Here is a 20,516-nt window from a genome sequence, read left to right as displayed (position 1 = left end):
TATGCGGCCTTGCGGTGACTTCGTAGTAGTCTTTGCAGCAGTCGTCTTGGATATTCTTTTTACAGGTAAGTTTTCACGATATGTAGACAGCAGAAAAAGTAGAAAAAAAGCATGAACACTGCAGAGAAATTTTCAATGCACAACTGGGATGTATTAGTTGGCTACTCAAGGTATCCAATGCGGCGGCTGGGATAGTATACCCTACATAGATACATGTGGGAGGTTACATGATAAGACAAAACTTTGATATAAGATATACGGGTACGATAATTTTACAAGAGGTTTTCAATATTGAAAAATAGGAAACATTTTGATGCCTTAACTGGTATTAGAACATCACACGTCTCGCACAAGATTCCATACATTGCGGATCAAGTAAGCTAGACATGTCAGAAAACCTTCAGGCCGGGGACATCTCAGTCCCGGCGAGAAGTGCTTCATTGCTCGTGGCTCATACATCCCAAACCAATGCTCTTTGGCCGTATCTTTTGAACTTTTTCTCAATTCCCTTGTCAATAGATCAAAAAGAGGCTCCTCAAGCTCCGATACAACAACTCAAATCTATGCGCGCGACATAACACCCCAGGCACGGATCTTGTTGTCGGTGTAACCGGCGAACAGGGTCTGGCCGTCAGCGGACCAGGCCAAGCTGATGCACTCGGGGTCACGGCTCTTCTTGCCCTTCTCAACGAACTCAGGCTTGAGCTCATCAACCTTGCTCTTCTTCTCGAGGTCGAAGATGGTGATGGAGCTGCTGGTGGCAGCGCAGAGCCAGTAGCGGTTGGGGGAGAAGACGAGAGCGTGGATCTCATCGCCAGCGGAGAGGGAGTAGAGGTGCTTGGACTCGTTAAGGTCCCAGAGCATGGTGGTACCGTCCTTGCCACCGGAGGCGCAGAGGGATCCGTCGGGGGAGATGGTGACGGTGTTGATGTATCCGGTGTGACCGATGTGGTCGGTCTGGAGACGGCAGGAAGCGAGCTCCCAAACCTAGACGCGAATCGAATATTAGCGTCGATACCCTCAAAGAATGTCAAGTGTCAAGGAAAATTTTTTTTCCAATCCTTCTCTCGTTCAATAAAAAAACAAAAAAATTGTTGCTGTGCCCATCAGGCAAAATGGGTGAAAAATTGTCTCATGGCCCCGAAGGGCTCTGAAGTAGCAAATACGTTTATGCAAACATCACGCGGGCAAAGCAAGGCTGAGAGGAAATTTTGCAGGGAGATTCGGAATCGATAGCGTACCTTGACGAGCTTGTCCCAGCCAGCGGAGACAATGACGGGGTTCTGGGGGTTGGGGCTGAAGCGAACGCAGGAAACCCACTCGGTGTGGCCCTTGTCGGTGATGGTGAACTTGCAGTCACCGAGGGTGTTCCACAGCTTGATGGAGCGGTCACGGGATCCGGAGACGATCTGACGGTTGTCGGCGGAGAACGAGACGGACAGAACATCGTTGGTGTGGCCGACGAAAGTGCGGGTGGTGTTACCGGTGGAGAGCTCCCAGAGGCGGAGAGACTTATCCCACGAGGCGGACAGAGCGTAGGCACCGTCGGAGGAGATCACCTATAACGCAGACAAGACCATCGGTCAGCCAAAACCATTCCATCTTTTTTTTTGTTCGAAAATGCGCCATCCAAATCCATCTGTCGCATCCAATGGTTTCAGGGTGTGGTTCATTCGGGAGAAGAAAAACGTACACAGTCAGAGACGATGTGCGAGTGACCCTCGAGGCTGCGCTTGGGGTAACCGTAGGCCTGCTCATCACGGGTAAGGTTCCAGATGATCAGGGTCTTGTCGCGGGATGCGGACAGCAGCATGTTGGGGCTATCCTCAAGCATTCAAGTCAGAATTGTGTCCCTTCAAAAATTCAATCCCCGATCGGGATAGGTCATTCTTACTTCTCCAGGGAGGTGGCGAGGGAAGTAACCCAGCCATTGTGGCCCTCAAGGGTGCCGCGAAGAACCAGCTGCTCAGCCATGATGGGAATGAGACAATGAAGGAGAGAGAGGGATGGGCGGAGATTGTCGTTGACTCTGGGGGGGAGGTAAAATCGAGATGGGAGGCAGACGTGCCCGCTCAAGCCCTAAGCCGCTTCGCTGCTCTCCTTGTGTGGTTTCCGTGGAGCCCTAATACTAAGCGAACCAGTCACATGACTTCTATCTATACAAACTGGGCCTCAACTACAATGTATATCGGAGAATAACGAATTGAATGGCGATTTACGTTGAAGTTTTCTCTATCGTATTCAAAATTAACATATGCTGTGTTTTTCTATCTCAACCCGTGATCTCCACATCCATTGATCCCAGTATAATCAAATATACAACATTCTTAATACATGCCTCCTATGGACAATATGACCACTATGACAACTATAGTACAATTTTTGAATCGACAATCTTCGCGAATTCAATCTCTTCCACATGCCTTTTACGAGTCAAACAGCTGAACATCGGGCATTCTCCCTAAGCCGCCACCACCACCAGTCTTCTTATTCTTGGCCTTCTCGAAGCCAGTAGCACTCTTATCGCGAACATGAGCTCTGAGCAACTCGAGAACTTCAGAGCTCTGCCAACGCGACGGAACAGGTCGGTAAGCCGCTCTGAAAGCGCCAATAGTCTGCGCCCATTCACCACTCTTGGCACCGCTCTCCTTCCAAGTCTCGGTGATGGTATCCTCCTTGGGAGTAGAGGGTGAGATATCCTCTGGGGGTCCTGCGTCGCCCAGTAGTAGATGTCCCAGTCGTTCTCGTCCAGGAAGCTATCGTACTCGACGAGCTGGTCGTAGTCCATCTTGCCCAGGTAGACATCTGCAAAGGTCGAGAGGAGCAGGTCTGACTCCAGGATTCCGCGCTTGCGGCTTTGGTCTGGAATGGAGTTGGTCAGCTTGAATGGTTCTTGATATATCAATGCACCTGGTCTTCGGATTTCACATTGGGACCGAGGTGCAGTGGGAATTGGTACGAACATAGCAGGCGTGCCCTCTTCGTGGCAAGTTCCTCTCCAACTCTCTTCAGAGGCTCAACCTTGAACGTAATACCCTCCATCTCACCAACGCCAAGCTCGGGCTTCTGCGCCCCGTTATCCTGGCGACCACCGGTGAAATGTTCAATTCTTCCGGGGTACGGATCAGACGGTCTGTAGTTGGGATCGACTGAGTTCAGCATCTCCGGTGGCGGAGGCTTCTGGCCGACACTTAGGAAGTCCTTTGTCATGGTGGAGGTAGTGTTGGGCACGAATTGGTTCGGGGGCTTGTTAGCCTGGTTTGCGCGGTGCGCCTTCACCTCAGGAGCATCGTCGCCATCTTTGAGACGTCGAGCTGTTGCGCCGAATTGGCGGTTTAGTCTTGTGATAGTGCTTAGGGATGATGGCACTGGTCGCGCGAGGCGATGAAGTATCCGTGGGGCGGACATATTGTTGTACTTTATCCTATAGAAGGAGAGTTGAGACTTTCCTTTCTCTAGGAATGAGTTGGCGTTTGATGCTCGGCTTTGACATCATTCAGTGTAATGCCCCGGGGAACCGAGAAGCTCCTGCAATGCCCGGTGTTTGTTTAGTTTGCAACCACAAACATTCCACTCACAGGCCATCAATTACACACTTTTCGCGACACGATGCATTTCGTTAGGTTTTATCTATTGGGGCCTTTTTTGAGCCTGTAATTGGGGCACTTTTTGTTTGCTATCTTTGCCCATCTGTTGATTTGGTCTCACCAAAACCCGGAATCCTGCCGCAAGAGGTCGATCTAGATGTATACAGACCTCAAGTCGGAAGTTCCCAGCTACCTACCGGGTATGTAGCCATGTGGCTAATGTTGTAACATATATGGGTAGATCATAATCCATCCATCAATACTCAGTCACCGCCTTATCGGTGAAAAGGAGCCCCTGTAAAGTATAGCAAACCAACCATCCCAAGACATCACATGCGAGAAACAGAAATTATTATTAGCGCCAGGCTGCAGAAAGCATGGTGTACATTTTATATCATTGAGATCATGACTGTTTAACAGAATGCCACTCGACATCAGAGCTAAAGGATTTGCAATGCAACCGCTGCAAAACCAAAAAAAAGAACCATCAGATGCAACCATTCGATCAGGAAATTTAGATAAGGTGCTTAGATCTGCACGATCCAAAAAGTCAGTAACCGATATCATCCACCACAACCACAATTCAACATACCTGAAGTAAGCCCTCAGGTAAACAACCTGCCAAGCACCAAGTCCAACAAGCATGCCCATAGTTCCAAAAGCGAACCACTTCACGCGCTCATTGGTGCTCTCATTGGTATCACGCAAACGCTGCTCACGCGCACGCAGGTACTCCATCTCAGTCACGATATCGGCAACCATTTCTTCGATGCGGCGGAGGTCTGTCTCAATGGGCTTGAGCTTCTCCTGAGATTGGATGCTGTTCCAGTCGCGGGCGTCGGCGCCAATGTCGACGTCGAGTTCGATGGGGCGGGAGGGGTTCGCAATACCGTCTAATCGGGCGGAATTGTTTTAGTATAACATTCTCTTCAAGTCCAGCTTTCTGCCGGTCGATTGTCCGGGTTGTTTGAGGGGATTCACTTACTGTGGCCGACAAGCTGGTTCTCGAAGCAAACGTCGAAAGCCGTGTCCGCGGGGGAAGTGAAGAGCTGACGCGTCTCACCGACGACATCCTTAGGGCGACCATGGTCATTGCCCATAGAATCCTTAATCTATACAGAGAAAATGAAGCGTATCAGTCGGGGTTCAGTGTAGCAGTTGGGCGGTTTGGGATCAAGTCCCAGTAGACACAGGGCTGTGTCCCATCCACATCCAAAAATAATTCCACTCACATGAATATTGACCCTTTGGCCATCACCCTTCGTGCCACCAACAATGGCAGTGACAACGACGAGCTGGTCCTTCGAGACGAAGTTGCGAATGCATCGCTCGTTGTTGCCGCCGCCGGAGGTGGCGACAAGATCAAATTTTAGGGCGCTTGCAAGCTGGAAGAAGACAAAGAGGAAGCCAAGGATGGCCCTCATTGTAATTGGTGAGGTGCCCATTGTTGCGGCGTAGAATTGGCGGTTGTAAACACAGATGCTTAGTGCTGTTGATGACACCTGGTAAGGGGAGTGCGGGATTAACTTTGTTCCGGGGTATGGTTTAGGATCTATACTTCGACTGTAGGAGGGGTTTCTTGTTTCACACAGTAAATATTACTAGAGTCTGATTGCTTTAAGATTTATTGGAGTATACATTTTACTGCAGGTTGGAGACGGTGTTCACAGAATAGTAATGGTTTGTGAGTGTCAGGGCATTGTAAAGTAGCCCAAGGATAGGCATGGTATCTCGAAATCCACGAAAGCAATCAAAGCACATGTGCAGCGTCCCAATGAAGAGACAAATGGAAAACCCGAGGTCCGTATTACTCGTTCATTCCCACGCAGGAGGGCAGAAAATAAAGTGGCGCACAAAAGCGCAAGAGAAGATAAAAAACCAACTGGTCGTAGCCATAATAAACAATAAGGGATAGAGGACATGAGTCTATGTGAAAGAAAAGGAAAGAGAATGATAAAGATGACAGTGCTGCTGCACAAACAGGAAAGACCAAAGCGATGGACATGATGTATAGATCGTTAGATGAATTAGAACGCTCAGCAAAGCAAGACATTAGTCGAAAATGTAGTGAGGGTACTTCCAACCTATTAGGCCTCGACCTTCTTTCGGCGGGTGAAGAAACGGGAGATGCCACCATCCTTCGGCTTAGAGCCCATCGGTGTTGATGAAGCCCGCATAGGGCCCGGAGGAGGCCCGGTGTTTCGGAGGAAATCCGCCAAATCACCAGTGTCCGTCTTGCGGTTTGAGATAGAAGGCATGGTGCCGTTGTTGCGCTCCTGTCCAACCTTGGCAGAGTAGTTGGACTGGACCTTCATGGGGGTGGTTTGTGTGCGCAAGGAGGTCTGGGAGGTGCGGAGCAAGCGGGCTTTCATCCCCGATGCTCCATTTGATGCAGGGGTACTCATTGCAAATGGCTGTGAAGGTTCTTCAGGGGGAGGAGGGGCATCGCGCAGGAAATCCATCAAGCTCTCTTCCTCGCGCCTGGGCTTGGGGTTTGCTTCCCTTTCCAGAAGCTCTTCCAGAAGGGCATCATCGTCGTCATCGTCAATGGCATAGGGATCTGGAGCACGGCGTTGCTTCCGAACAGGCTTGGGCTCATCGAAGTCCATGGCGCTTCCTTGCACTGTAGGCTTGCTTCGGTTTGAATCCAGCAACCCGGTCCGTGAACCAAGAGATGTCAATGATTTATTAGGAGTAGATCCATTACCAGTACTGACGAAGGAGCTGGATGTTGTGGTTTCCATCAGAAGGTCATCCGAATCAATGGTGTTGCGGAACGGTGCAACTGTCCGAGGAATACGGTGAGCACCTCCCGGCATGGGAGGTCCCTCTCGAATGAAGTCGATGAGATCCGAGGTCTGGAATCCTTTCGTCTCAGCAGACCGAGCTTGGAGCTTAGGTCGATTTCCGCGGGAGGTAGTCGAGACATTTGATGGAGGACGAACAGGCCGTGTGCCTTCGGCAGAGATCGAGGTCTTAAACTCATATGGCCCACTAGCAGGGCCAGTCGACCTCATGAAGTCCGCAAAGTCGCGTGTCGAATCAGAAGGTGCAACTCGTGCATCCCGTGCCTGCCCTATCTTGCTAGACCTCGACGTTGATGACATGTTGGTCAAGCGCGTGGTGAGCGGGATATGTTTGGGTGACTCGATAGATTTGGTGTGGGAGATTGGAGTCATCTCCCCAGTAGCTCTTGAGGAGACCGAGGCGTGAGGGCGGTGTTGGTCTTCACCTGGTGGTGCAGTGGTGTTCAAGAACTCAGCCAGGTCGGAGACGCCGCCTGCCGTCTCTGATCGGGGAACTGCGCGATTGGACGCGTCAGGGAAGGTCATCTCCCTCACACTTCGGGGAGTAAGGGTGTAATGGATAGTCTCATCACTATTGATCAACTTGTCCAAGTCTGCAATATCGTCTACGGAGTCTCCGCTACCGCCAGATGCGCGACTAGTCTCAGACGAGCTGCGCATGCGCAGCGAACTAGAGTCACCCTGTGGTCGACCCATGATACCCTTCAGTTTATTAGACACTTGCGACGTGGTAGATCCAGCAGTCACTGGACGCATGTTCTCACGACCACTGCCGAAGCTTCCAGACCGGCGGGATTTAACGATGGATGAAGACATCGAGATTGATGGCCGAGACATGCGCTGAACAGCCGCTCGTTCAACAGTGGAGGCAGATGCGGAGGCGGAGAGGCTTCGGTTGCTGGCTGCCACCTCCAATGGAGCAGGTCTGGGGCGACTTTTCGACCGTTGCGAAATACCTGAAACAGAAATCGGGCGAGCCATATCGGGCGAGAGAGATTGTGAAGAGTTTGCCGTATCGGGGTAATCCTCCGATGATCGAGTCGAAGCCGTGGCTGTCATGATCGGCTTACTCTGATCTTCGTTGGTCGCGTCACGATCGATATATGATGTGATAGCCTCGATGGGGGGTGCGGGTGGGGCCGGCGTGGTCTCAACCCCTTGCATTGGAGGCTTACTCTCCGCAACAGCTTGCAATTCAGAGTCGCTAGTTTGTCCAGAGATCGACGTTCCATTAAGGAGACTAACATCCCTAGAGGTTTGTCGTTTTGGTCGGTGTATCGTCGAAGTCAATTTAGGTTTTTCGCATAACCCAGTGCCCTCAATCACTTCTGGGTCTTTCTGATTCGGCCGATCACCCAAGGACACAATGGAGACACGGGCACTATTAGATTGATCAGTCGTAGCGTCTTCGTCTTGTGCGGTGGCGCGCAAGGATGCAATCATTTCGCTGACTGCGGGTGTCTCCTCTTCTTCTTCGAGCAAGATCGACATTCTCGCATTTTCAGAAGTTTCTGCTGCAGATTCGAAGGATGCTGTCTCGTCGTGTTCTGTCGTGATAGCAATTCCCGGAGTTGTCTCAGCTGCATCCACATATTCTGCCGATTCATCATCCTCATACATAGTCTCAAGTTGCGTTTTCTCCGATGTGGTGGGTGATGGGTGATCTGTTGGGAACTCTGGCTCATCCTCAGAAGAGTCGGGCGAGGGTGCCCCATTGGGTAGAGATCTCGTACGAACATGACGGATGAATTTTCCGGGTTCGATAGCTGACGCACTCACGGGCGAACTGTTTGCCGAACCTGGTGATTTTGGCACAAGCGAGGGCGATGAAAACACCATCAGACTGCGTGGTCGCACCTTGTGAGCAACAACGGCCTCCATGGTCTGTACCTCCCCATGTACCCCATCTAGATCCCCAATGTAGCCAGGGACCTCAATCTCTTGAACATCGTAGTCGCTCATTGGTAAGGGAACAGTAGCGGGGTCAAAAACCGGCAACGCGGCGGGGAGAGGCTCACTGGGAGTCACTGGTTCCTCAATTGTGACAATGCTACTCTTTCTGCTGTTTGCCATGGAGTATCCACGAGGGCGGAATGATTCACGAGATAGGGTTCGCGAAAGAGTGGTTCTGCGTTGGCGTTGCCTCCAGGTACGCCATAGGCGACCCAAGGTTGCATTCAGGGCCAACTTCTCCATATCGAGATCTTCCACCACCAGTCGGTCGATTCTTTTCCGTTCTCCGGATCCACTCGACTCATCACCGCCATTATTGAGCTGTGCCGACAAACGGGACCGCGATGTCTCGCCAGCAATGACGAGTGCACGCTCGCCAATGTATTCAATGATCGAGGTGAGGAAAATAGAAGCTGCTGGTGTGATGTTGTCGACATGACTTGTAAATCTGCGGGGTGCTCCATCCGTCTCTCCAAGGCTATCTTGCGCGATAAATTCGTCCTCGTCATCCTCCTCCATGTCACCTAGTCGTGTGTAGACCATGCATCGTAGACGGGTTAACTTCCATGAGCGTATCAGATCAAAATCACCCCCGGGTTCCTGACCGCCGCGGAATTCTGTCTGCTCATCTTCCGCCCCGCCCATGAATTCGCTCAACTCTTCTTCGGCCGCGGAAACAACTTCCTTGGCTAAGCGGGGCTTTAACACATCGGCCATCGCAGGTCGAATACAAGCAAGCTGGGTCGATTTTGACGACGCCAGAATATTAAACAAGAGGTTATCGAGAAATCCGTTGAGGAGCGATAAGGCAGCGGGGGTCACCAGGGCCGTGGCACCGGCCCCGGTTTCCTCATTTTCGGCCACAAAGTCGGCGGCGTTGAACTCCTGGTCGGCAGAGATGATATCTGAAGCTGCAGATGAGGAGATGAACGCTGGGGACGGCGTTACGGACGGTGGGGACACCAGGTTGACTCGAGAAAATTGCGAGTCGCTAGATACGATACTGGGACTGCGCGAACGGGACACGGCCCCGGTATCCAGAAAGTCGGGTGCTTTGGTGGACTGCATTGTGAACCCCAGGTATATCTAGGTCGAGGGTTCGAGGACTCGAGAGCTCTGGGCTCTATTTTTTTTCTTCCTTTGCAGACCTCGATTTGAACGGGAAGGCGCTGGGTAGAAATGGAAATTTCTAAATCATCCTGTACTCCTAGGAACGTCAGTCTGACACGAGTCTGCGGGTGAAATCTGACTTGAGGGAAGTTGGGGGGCCATTGTACGACTGCATGTGCCCCGACGGCGCCCCCGTGACAATGGAAGGATGGATTTCCAACTTACCTGTTTGAATCAAAGATACGGTGGGTGGTCATACCGTATTGGCATAGGGAAAGTAGAAAGAAGCCAAAGAATGAGAGAGAATCAACGGGAGAAAGAGAGACAGTCAGGAGTAATTATTCGACCTGAGTCAGTGGAGATTTAGGAATATTCGGGGTCGACCACCGAATAATTTATGGAGCAATTGTATACAAATCTTACAATCTTACCTTACACCATTCTTTTCGGGTTGCATTGTAGAGACCGCCCCCTGTACCTTATTTAGGTTATTCCTCTATTCAAAACACTAAACGGAGGCCATTCACCTCATCTCAATTCCAGTCCCTCTACTATCTTATTGAAGAGTCATTCCCCGTTCCCCTTATCGAAAGAAATAAAACACAATACCTAGGGACCCCCATCGCGATCGCTCCAGGGGAAACGGAAAGACAGAGAAAAAGAAAAACAGAAGATTGTTCCAGCGATCGGCACGCTAAAGTGCCCCGCTGGCACCTCGTTTCATACCCCATTGGGTGTGGGCGTCCAATCATTGAATGAGGTTCCATGGATTTGGGCGGTGGGGGCACTCACATAGCCTTTAGCGCCATTCCGTTCTGGGTGCAATTATTGATTTTTGCATCGATTCATTCCCAAAGAGAAGGCTACCTAGGGTGTGCAGCCAGGGTACTCCGTACATGGGGGGCTTACAGGATGTATCACGGGAAGTATTTCTAATTGTGTGATAGATTTCATTTAAGTATGACCCGCTGCTTGACGGGGCAGATTCGGTAGTGCGGCTGTTAGCGCATAGCATCCTTTTTCCACACGTTCCTCAGCCGTTCCACGGGTTCCCAGGGGCACACGAGGATAAGCCTGTGGCGCAGAAATGCCATGCTACGGGTACGCCGTCACCATTTTCGAGTTTCTGGAAACTTTATATAGATTGCCAAAATTCCCAGAAAACCCTGGAACACTGGAATATCTGAGACAGAGAGATTCAAATTACAATCAATTTCCCCAATCAGCATCTGCTGAAGTGGCCCCCAATGTGCTCCCCCGTACCTGATCGGAACCTTTTCTCTGTCCACTCTGGATCGTCCAATCAGTTTCTTTGCCGAACGCCCACCCCGGAAATACCACTCGATTCAGTTATTGGATTGCATCCTAACCGAACTACTCCGGAGAGGTCAAGAATACTGTCTGATGATGTAGTGTGAGAGCTGGGGAAGCGACGAGATAGTCTACGGTATGGACGGAATCTATACGGTGTACTCCGTACCCACCTGAGCATACCATCGGAGATGACAGGACTTCGGGTCAAGTGGGCCCATGTGGCAATGAACAATATAGGGTTACCGCGACTATTGCCAGCTCCAGTACGTAGCGCGCACTAGCAGTAACAATGGACATTGTCACAACTTGAATCATGTAAGAAGATCAGGAAGTTCTTACCGAGACTCCTGAAAAACAATGATGAGAAACGTTACAGTGTATGGAGTACGGAGTACTCTATACCATCCACGAATTGTTCGTGTACCTTGCGGAGCTGCTATATAGATCCAATAATATATTAAATCTCATCCTCGTGCATATTCTGTGATCGGTGCTTCGTGCCATGCTGAGCCCTAGAAGCAGCTTACGATGTACAACATCCACGTCTGAGGGCGCCATTCAAGTACGAGCTTCGGCTTATCTCATGCAGGAGTCACCCGCATCGCACAATGTAACACTTCACGTTATAGCCAGCGTTGAAATATCGTCATTTCTCCTCCGTACGGTTTCATCGAATAGCCTCCACGGCCCCGTCGGCATTTCCATCCCCGTAAGCCCCATCGCACCACAGCACGCGTGGTTATGACTACAATTGATGATCGTCATCAGAAAAAAACTGGTTCCCAAACGACCCCTGGCCCTAGAACCAGCGGGCATATCCCCTCCCCGAACTCCATTGTTGGAGTCGACATACCCCCATACGGAAGGAAACTCTCCACTATGGTCCCTAGCTGTCAAACCCTTCATGACAATCCTTCACGGCTCCACATCCTAGCGTCCACCGAGACTTCAATAAACGTAAGGATCCTGCCGTGATCGGCAGACTGATTATTCAGATTGACGGATTGGCCAAAAATCTCCGCGACCTCTTCGTCTATGCTGTATTTCTCCGTGGTACATATGCTCTATGTACTCTTCGCATGAGACCCATACAACGTGGATGACGCAGTACGGCGTATATTCTATGCACTTTCATACATGTATTGTCATTGGCTCTTCGACTCTATCGACCCGCACGCTATACAGCAGAATATCTTCCAAATGCGGAAAGAGGTGATCGTCAACGATCCACAGCGAGTTCGACAACCTTGGAACGAGAAAATTGACAAAGAGAAGACAAAACAAAAGACAGTTCCCACTAGATCATCCTCACCGCATCCTTCCCAAAGTCTTAACAAAATCCTCCTTACTCCTTACGGAATATGCTGTGCCTTAGTGTATCTTTTACCTTCCCAAGGTTACTCCCGATGCTGTCTGTGCTCTGCGCCGTTGTGATCGACAGAGAATTTAATTAAAAACGGCCAGTTGACACTTCGATTTTGGACATGCACAACTGACCATTTTTATATGATCTGTCAACCCCGATATGGTCAATTCTTCCGAGGGCATGCATATTGGATAGATCCAAGCGTACAGACGGAGTGCTCACATTCAATTTATTTGCTCCTGTTGGATTTACCGTCGCTATCTCCAAACCCCGGGGTGATCATCACTGCATAAAGATACCTATCCGATATACCCCTCAGAGCACTAACTCCCTACTACCAACATACACGCATGGAACCTGTAACCTGTAAAGAGCTTGGCACCGTCCGATACCTGATTTTCAAGCCACCCATCATCTAACTAAGGAGTAACAAGCGAGCATCCAACTCCGTTTTCACCCTCAAATGAAACGACAATCCCCGTTGATCCTAATGGAGTTAAGTGGATAATTACCCGCTGCAAAAAGTCGTCCCGTCCCATGAAGAAACTCAAAGCAAAAACCAGATTGAAAGCCCCCTATGGGATATGTCAGTAGTAATCGACTCGAGCCATATCGACTATTGACCGGTCTCCATTGTACTGCCTCGCAAGATCCTCACGGTGTATAACCAGTAACTACCGCACTAGCCGCACACACCTCCAAAAATACATTGGCCCATCCCTACCCTACAAGGAAGAAAATCAAAGCTTCACCCGGCTGGAACGTCCACTAGTGTCTAGGCCCTTTACTAGCTGGTCTAGGAGGGATGAAGGGGCTTCCCCGGCGTACCAAGCGCGTTAGAGAAGTGCCAAGATATTTCTGGCAGGAGAATGGCGTGGTGTAAATGTATGTTGTACACAACACAACACACAGCGTATGTATGAGGGTAGTTGGGGTTTCAGGGGCTAGTAGGGTTTTCTGAAACGTCCAGCTCGGGGCTGGTGATACCTGGTTTGGTTGTTGCATGCGAGATATATATCATGTAATCGTACCGCAAATACCTAACTTCGGCTGAGCAAGGCAGTGCAATGCGAGAGTGCAAATGCCTACAGATATATATATATATATATGTGTACATTGTGACCAAGGATGCAGAGTACCTGGGAGTTGGAATAAGTTATGGGAGGTTGAATAGCCGTTACATGGGCTGATGTGATATCGGAGGCTTTATGCTTCAAGGGTGAGCTATTTGGAGTGAAGGGTGGCCTATTACGTCTGTACTCGCTTTACCCGAGATTCGGATAGTAGGTTATGGGGTGGGAAAAGAGGGCGAACTAGAATGACTGGTCGGGTACTTAACCCGGGAGTCATACGAGATAACGGGATTCATGCATGGATGGATGGCAGAAAAAACTGACTAAGCTACATCTACGACGGGAGGGTTCAACTGGAAAACATCGGAAGGTTTGAAATTGTTTTTTCTTATTTCAAGTGCTAGTTCGGGAAAATACATGACCACTGTCAAATCCTAGCCCGAAAGCAACCCGTGAGAAATTTGAATGCTTTTCCTGGCTCAAGAGCCGTCCCATTTTGTGCCCTTCGCCGAATAGTCGGCGAATCTGAAAGAAAACGTTTTCTCATAATCGTAAAGTCGTGGTATTTGTTTGCCGATGTGCAAGCAGATCTTAGACCTGTGCAGGCAAGGGTTTGGTTCCGAGTTCGTGTGCAATGCCGCCAGCGAAGAAGCTCAGCTCATCAGGTCCGATGTCGACGCGTCCATTCGCCAGTCTATCCAGCAGGAATTTCTCGATCTTGTTCAAGAGTGCTTGGTGATGATCCAAGTCTAGGGTCGGTGAGCTTGTATCATTTTGAGCGCCGGTTTGCTCTTCTGCGCAGAGTCGAATCAGCTCATTGAGCTCGTCTTCAGCGAGGAGATTACAGAAGGTGCCAATGACATGGTTGGAGACTAGGTCGAGGTACAATGAAGGCGCACTCTCTGGATCCACGAATTCGGTATCCTTGCCCAAGCGTATGTGGTCAACCTGAACTCGAAGGTATGTTTGGTACTTCGGAGTGGCAATCCCGTGGATGCCATTCATGTAAGCGACAAAGAGGCTGCAGTCCAAGTCTACGGCATCACGAGAAAATTCTTCCGGTTGGCTGGCGGGTTTGCGAACGAACTCTGGGTGGTCATTTTCATCGGAATCGGAATCGGCCATGTCCATTTTGTCGAGTTGATCCAGAAGCGTTTGGGTACCTTTGGAGTCCCGAGCAAGCATCATCATTTCATGGCAAGTCATTTGATGATCAGGAGCTTCATCATCTGATACTTCCACGCTGTCAATGTACTCCACCTTCGGGTCAAAGCGCACTGAATTCTCCTCAAAAGAGATGAAGGCATCGTCGAACGACTCTGTGTGGTCTTCGTGCGTCTCAGGTACCTCCCCATTTGTGTCATCCCAGACCGAGAAGTCGGATTCATCCCCGTCGTCTTCGTCGGATTCATCGGAGAGTGCATCGTACTCAGAATCAATTCCATCCGAGCTATAGCCTGATTCCGAATCGGACTCTTCATCGGAGTCATCAAAGGCAATGGTGGAGGTTTTGAGGATCGATTTCAAGAAAGGACGTAAGTTCGGTTTGGTAGTGGAATTCGATGCACCTGATTGAGCTGGGGTGCAACCATTCGATGTAACCGAAACTTCATCCGAGCCATAGCAGCTGTCATGGGAGAAAGACATTTCGAGGGTGGAGAAGGTAGATGAGACAGAGCTCCAGGAGCTTCGATGAAGGGCCGAGTTGCTCATTTGCTCAGTGATTGGTTTGTCCATGCTTTCAGCAAGACAGGTTTTTTTTGTGTGATTTGTCAAACTGCCCAAATATTTCGAGACTGAGGGCTCTGTGCTCGTAGCTGAGCACTCCTAGGCAAGAAAACTAGGATTTATGGGACAACAAAGTTGGAAAGGTGCGATCAGTGAGTCGAAAGCGAGTAAAGAAAATAGCAAGGGCGTCGAAAGCCTGCAAAGCACGGTGAAAAGTGCATAGTGAAGGCACACGGGAAACGTGTAAAAGACTAAGGAAACTTGTCCCCAGCACAAATGTTGGAAGACATGATTTCCGATAGATGCTTTGTAGTTAAATGTAAAAGGGTGCTTTCTTGCCAGTCAGAAATGCGGAACAAGACGATCGAGGTTCGTTGCTGTGGTGATTCAAAATAAGTTGGCTTCGGTCACGGATAACACAGAGGTCAAAGGTTTCGTCGATATGCATGTATGATACAGAAAGGTGGCAAGGAGAAAAGTTGAGGTGTGGTGCTCGGTGCTCGCGCGACGCGATGAAAGCGTTGGAATGTCGCGAGAGAAGCAAGGGTCGTGACGTGTCTCGTTAAAAAAAAACAGGCTTATCGCAGAAGAAGGGCGCGACAAGAGGAGATGAGCGGAGATGAAAGTTGAAAAGAGAAGAGTAGCCCACGATTCGCGGGGTGTGACGGAGGGGCAAAACCGGGTTGAGTCACGGCTTCGGAGTCCACGGGTAGAAGCGACAACCCAAAGTGCAGATGAGGGAAGTGTGAAGAAAACAGGAGACTGCAGAAGAGCAGTAATAGCGATAGAGAGCTAAGGATCCAAGGTCACGGTTTGAAGTGGCCTAGTAGAAAAGGAAGAGAGAGAGAGCAAGGTCAGATTGAAAGGGTCGCCCCGAATTCATGTCATCTGACTCAGCCCGAACTTCGCCTTTTGGGATTTTGCCCATCGGGCTCTTTGTCATGATGCAATCTATTTCTAGTTCATTCGAACAATACATTTCTTTGTCTATTGTGAATAAACAATAACAAATTATAGTACTCTTATGAGAGTATTCTATACGACTGCACAATATCAGCCTTTGAGAATAGCCTGAGGAGTACGGAGTATAGAGTACATCTCAGCCGAGAGTTGCCTTTTTAGTGTCACGCTCAGATTTTTAGGATCCTGCTGAGATGTGATACTGAGTGTCCGCACATCTCCTAGGGACATTTTTAGCTTCCAGTGTTGTTATTAAGTCCTTGCTGATTGCATAAATCTCAACAAAAAATATTGAACAGGGCCACACACTATTGCCGCATCGCCAACATACTAGGTTTGTTGATTTTTGACTCCAATGCTCATTTTGTTTCTATTTGTCTTTCTAATCTCATTTAGGTACTATAGTCTGGCTGCGTTCTGCATTAGCGCTTTAGACTCCGTTTGAATAAAAATGCCCAACTACCTGACTGGTTGTACGCCTGTCAGGCTGATTCAAAGCGCCTTGGGGCTTCACCCATACCAAATATTGGCCTCAAAATCGATCAAATGACTCTCATTCTATCTGAACTTCACAATCCTGCGATCTCACATGAATCTATACTTCGTTTTTGGGACTGACTACTTCGTTGGTGGTGTTTGGACTCAACGGACTCAACCTCAAACACAGCAAGGACGTAAAAGGAAGCAACACACACATTGACATGCCACCAATGCACTACAAATCATTTGTATATCTTTAAATTGACGAAATCGAATTGACGAATGATGATTCGAGATATGAAAAAACACCCCATCGGAGAACCAGTGACTGCACCTGGATTATTCAATGATACCTGGGTTATTTTGAAGGAGAAAGGAGATCCTTATCTGATGCCGAGGAAAAGGTTTGTTCTTTGCTGCATTCAACTAGGCCTTATCTTGATCAACTTCATGCAGTCCAAATATAGAACATGGGGTCGAAGCAAACACTCCCAGATAGGGGCCCTGGACGGCGATCTCCTGCAGGTCAAGGTTTCTAAATTTCCGACCAGGGGGATGCACATACATACTGGGGCTTCCCAGGCAAATCTGTCCTTCTCGAATACCTACAACTCTTCTGTGCATTGCTCAGGATGTGACATTCCGCCCAGCCGCTACAATTCAACTCACATTCCGAACCGTCTATCACTAGCAGGACATTGGCCAATGGACAATATCAACCCCACTGCAATTGGATCGATTGGCTAATCATGATGAAGGAAATGAAAGAAGTATGTAGCCAAGTGTGCTATCGATCATACTGTCACCCAATTCAAGTCTTCTTCGGGCGATTGATGATGGGGTAACAGGTTCCATGACGCTTACACTGCAGGTGTCAACCTTGGAACTTGACAGGTGATCATCCTCCTGCCTCAGTTGTATCGCTGGTCCTGGTTCCTTGCACAATCCTGGCTCGGAGAGCGTTCCGACCCATTTCCTTTCCTAACCTCTAACGGTCTTGCTCTTGGGAGTTATGCCGATCTCCAGTTAAAGGTATCGGGTCAACATGCCCAAATCCTCTCCAGACCCGCTTTGCCAACTCATTTGATGACTGTCCCACTGCTTCTGGCTTAGTGAAGGAGGGTTACATTCCCGTGGGTGGCTATCCGTAACGGCACCTCTCTAGGATTTGACGAACATTGACAGGTCGGCCAGCCATTCATATTTCCGCCGGCTATGATTGGCTTGAGTCCTGAATCATTCTTCTGGGGGGGTTGGTGGAGCCATCCAGGAGCCAACCGGGCCCTTCATAGCACATTCCTTGTCCATCTTTAGAGCTTGGAATGTGTCCAGAAATTCCGAGGCTGGTGTCCCTGGCAGCTATTCAAATAGGACTTGTATCTGTTTGTTTGCTTTGCTTTCTTTGCATCATCTGCAGTGTTTTCTTTGATTGACAAACCATCAAACATTCAAACATTCAAACACTTCTTTTTTGCATCCTTTGCACTTTCTTCGGAGATCCGGGTCGATCCTCCCCGAACTATTCCCAAACCCTACCAAAGCTCTAGCTATTCAAACAGATCTTTGGTTGTCCAATCACATCCAGTATTTGGACCTTCACTCGCTGACTACACTATCGACCCGTTCTTTTACCTTGTCGCCGCAAACGGAAATCAGACAGGATGTTCGCCCAACCCTACGACCATTCGTTCAATGACTTGTTCAACCAATACGTTAATATGGAGACCAGCGCCGCTGATGGAAAAGATTCAGCATTGGCCGACTTTGATCAGCTTTTCCCGCTTGACTCGCTTTCGAGTGAATGTGGCGATATTCCACCTGTCTCCACTCCCAAACGCCATCAATCACCGCAACCCTGGAGTAATGAGTGGCCCCTGCAGGATGACGGAGCCGCTGCCGATCATTTTGCTTTCCACGACACCGTCCACCCTTCTGCAATCTCAGACGTCAATGTGAATAACTTTGAAATTTCCTCTCGCCCTACAGCAACCAGCCGTCTGTCCACATCGCCGTCCACTCCCCCAACTACCCCTAGACGGAAGCCTGCCCAGAGCGCTCTCATCACTCCCAAATCTATCCGCCATCGCAACCCGAATGAGCGCCGCTCCAATTTGCGCAAGCAAACTTTCTCTCCCAGCTTAATGCGCTCTTCTAATCTATCCAACGGAAGAATGGCATATCCCGAGGCTTGGGCCCAGCGAATCCAGAACTTCAATCTTCATAATCCCGAAGATCGTCTGCCGCTGTCGCCCCCTCCATCAGATGTCCTTATTCAGCATGAAAACATGTCTACCGAACAAATCATGAACCAGCCTAGAGACTCGGCAGAGATGCCTCCCCAATTCGACGCAAGACTATATCACCAGTCTCCCTCTGTTTCAATGCCTTCGCCAAATATTCCAATGGCACCACGGCAACAACAGCACTACATGGCTCACCCAAGCTCTTCCACCTTGACCAACTCCAGCCCCTCTTCTACAGATGACATTTTCTCGTCATCTCACTCATCCGACCCTCATTCTATCTCCTCTTGGCAATCAGACCCTCTTCATGCTTCATCTCTCTCCTTCACCCCAGACCTCCAAGGCCAAGATTCTCAATGGTGGTCTCCCATGCCTTCTAGGGTGGCTCAACAACAGGCCGCTTACCTCACATCTCCCACACCAGTGCGCTCCATGCAAAGCGTTGGAAGCCAAAATGACATGATGCAAGGAGGACTAATGATCCAATTCAACCCCTCCTACGACATGTCGGCGGACCACTCATTCTCATCTAATATGCTACCCGCCACCCCCAAAAAATATGACACCTCCTTCACCACCTCCCAAATCCACAACGTATCCCGTTCACCATCTCTCTCCCCCAAGGCTGAGATATCACCCATTGACACCCGCTATGGATCCATTTCCAAGCCTACCCATCGCCGCACCCACAGCCGTAAACTCTCTGGCCAGAGCACGAGTGCCCCCAAGCCCGCCAAGGCATCTGGCTCCTCGCCCCGAGGCGTGAACAAATCTGTCAGCGTATCGTTTGTCAACTTTACCGCCCATGACAGCAAGAAGATCCTGACCGGAGTTGCTCCCTCCGGCAGCTCTAAGACCAAGGCTCGCCGCGAGCAAGAAGCTCGCGATAGACGTCGCAAGCTCAGCGAAGCCGCACTGAGGGCTGTGCGCAGTGCTGGTGGTGACGTTGAAGCTCTCGAAGCTGTTCTCTGTTAACCTTGTTTTTGATTCGATTTTTTTTTTACTTTCCTCTTCCTTGTGCTTCTTGTCTCTGCTTTTTTCAGCTGGTGTTTCAGGGTTATATCATTGGGAATATCTGGTTTGTTTTCGGAGCTTACGGTTTTGCTTTCAGGCTTGGGCCCGGGTGCTTGCACCCCCAAAATGTTAGACTACTCTAATATCTAGACTCTTCTGTGGATATCTAATCTATAATATTTTGTGACTATCCAGCTTCCGCTGTAGCTTCTACTTTTCTCTCGTTTTGACGCTTTATGGATTTTGAATTATCCATCCTTTTCTGCCAAATTGGTGAGCTTCATCTCTTCGTTTTCGATCTTTCTTATTTTACTATTACCGTGAATTGGCATGGCTTACTTGATTTCTTATATTGAGTCCTTTATACCGAGTTTCCCTGCTAAGTCTCCATGCTGAGCCCCATATACCAAGTCCCATACTCAAGTCCTATCTATGACTGAATTGTACGAAGGCGTGTTTTATGCTCCGGCTCCGACTATAAATATCACCCCAGCCAGTTTCTTATTCCTCTTCTTCTTCCCTCTCCACGATACAGAAACAGCTTTGGTGAGTATATGCTTTGCTTTACACTGTCCTATACCACTATCATCTCGTCTTTCTACACTGAATTACTCCATGTACCCTTCAATTACATGCCAGCACCTCTGACACTACGAAAGTGAGCCTCTCTGCCTCTCTCACTGTACAGGCAAGCGATTTACCTTGCTTTGATCTTCACCATCCATTCACTTGCCTTTCATTTTCCCTCACTTCCATATCAATTGTTGCTTTCACTGTACTCATTTGCTACCCCTTGGTTGCTGCATATCTTTTAACCCAAGCTCTAAGTTGCAAGAAACTTTTCATTTACTTGCCATCTCACAAAGACCAGGTATCTTATA

General features: G+C 49.3%; 6 protein-coding genes across 6 annotated transcripts; 1 reads left to right on the top strand and 5 right to left on the bottom strand.

The window, feature by feature from the left end:
* Positions 1-561: 561 nt before the first annotated feature.
* On the bottom strand, positions 562-1,974 carry cpcB (40S ribosomal protein RACK1; the record flags this gene model as incomplete). Its single annotated transcript, XM_056673653.1, has 4 exons — positions 562-987; positions 1,242-1,559; positions 1,694-1,820; positions 1,895-1,974. 4 exons carry the CDS (start codon positions 1,972-1,974, stop codon positions 562-564), a joined length of 951 nt encoding a protein of 316 aa, XP_056534178.1.
* Positions 1,975-2,426: 452 nt separating this feature from the next.
* N7500_002506 (succinate dehydrogenase assembly factor 2) lies at positions 2,427-3,408 on the bottom strand (the record flags this gene model as incomplete). The annotated part of the gene is made up of 3 exons (XM_056673652.1): positions 2,427-2,675; positions 2,771-2,862; positions 2,964-3,408. The coding sequence occupies 3 exons, from the start codon at positions 3,406-3,408 to the stop codon at positions 2,427-2,429; spliced, it is 786 nt and encodes a 261-aa protein (XP_056534177.1).
* Positions 3,409-4,101: 693 nt separating this feature from the next.
* On the bottom strand, positions 4,102-5,032 carry N7500_002505 (p24 family protein; the record flags this gene model as incomplete). The annotated part of the gene is made up of 4 exons (XM_056673651.1): positions 4,102-4,120; positions 4,180-4,480; positions 4,573-4,699; positions 4,820-5,032. The coding sequence occupies 4 exons, from the start codon at positions 5,030-5,032 to the stop codon at positions 4,102-4,104; spliced, it is 660 nt and encodes a 219-aa protein (XP_056534176.1).
* A 642-nt stretch (positions 5,033-5,674) lies between these two features.
* Positions 5,675-9,415, bottom strand: N7500_002504 (uncharacterized protein; the record flags this gene model as incomplete). The annotated part of the gene is made up of 1 exon (XM_056673650.1): positions 5,675-9,415. One exon carries the CDS (start codon positions 9,413-9,415, stop codon positions 5,675-5,677), a length of 3,741 nt encoding a protein of 1,246 aa, XP_056534175.1.
* A 4,386-nt stretch (positions 9,416-13,801) lies between these two features.
* N7500_002503 (uncharacterized protein) lies at positions 13,802-14,947 on the bottom strand (the record flags this gene model as incomplete). Its single annotated transcript, XM_056673649.1, has 1 exon — positions 13,802-14,947. The coding sequence occupies one exon, from the start codon at positions 14,945-14,947 to the stop codon at positions 13,802-13,804; it is 1,146 nt and encodes a 381-aa protein (XP_056534174.1).
* Positions 14,948-18,039: 3,092 nt separating this feature from the next.
* On the top strand, positions 18,040-19,596 carry wetA (developmental regulatory protein WetA; the record flags this gene model as incomplete). The annotated part of the gene is made up of 1 exon (XM_056673648.1): positions 18,040-19,596. One exon carries the CDS (start codon positions 18,040-18,042, stop codon positions 19,594-19,596), a length of 1,557 nt encoding a protein of 518 aa, XP_056534173.1.
* Between the last annotated feature and the right edge of the window lie 920 nt (positions 19,597-20,516).

This window comes from Penicillium coprophilum (assembly GCF_028826855.1).
Source record: "Penicillium coprophilum strain IBT 35676 chromosome Unknown utg000002l_segment0_segment1, whole genome shotgun sequence".
Classification (NCBI taxonomy): Eukaryota; Fungi; Ascomycota; class Eurotiomycetes; order Eurotiales; family Aspergillaceae; genus Penicillium; species Penicillium coprophilum.
Note: the sequence above shows the minus strand (reverse complement) of the source record. Positions and strands in the feature narration are given on the sequence as shown.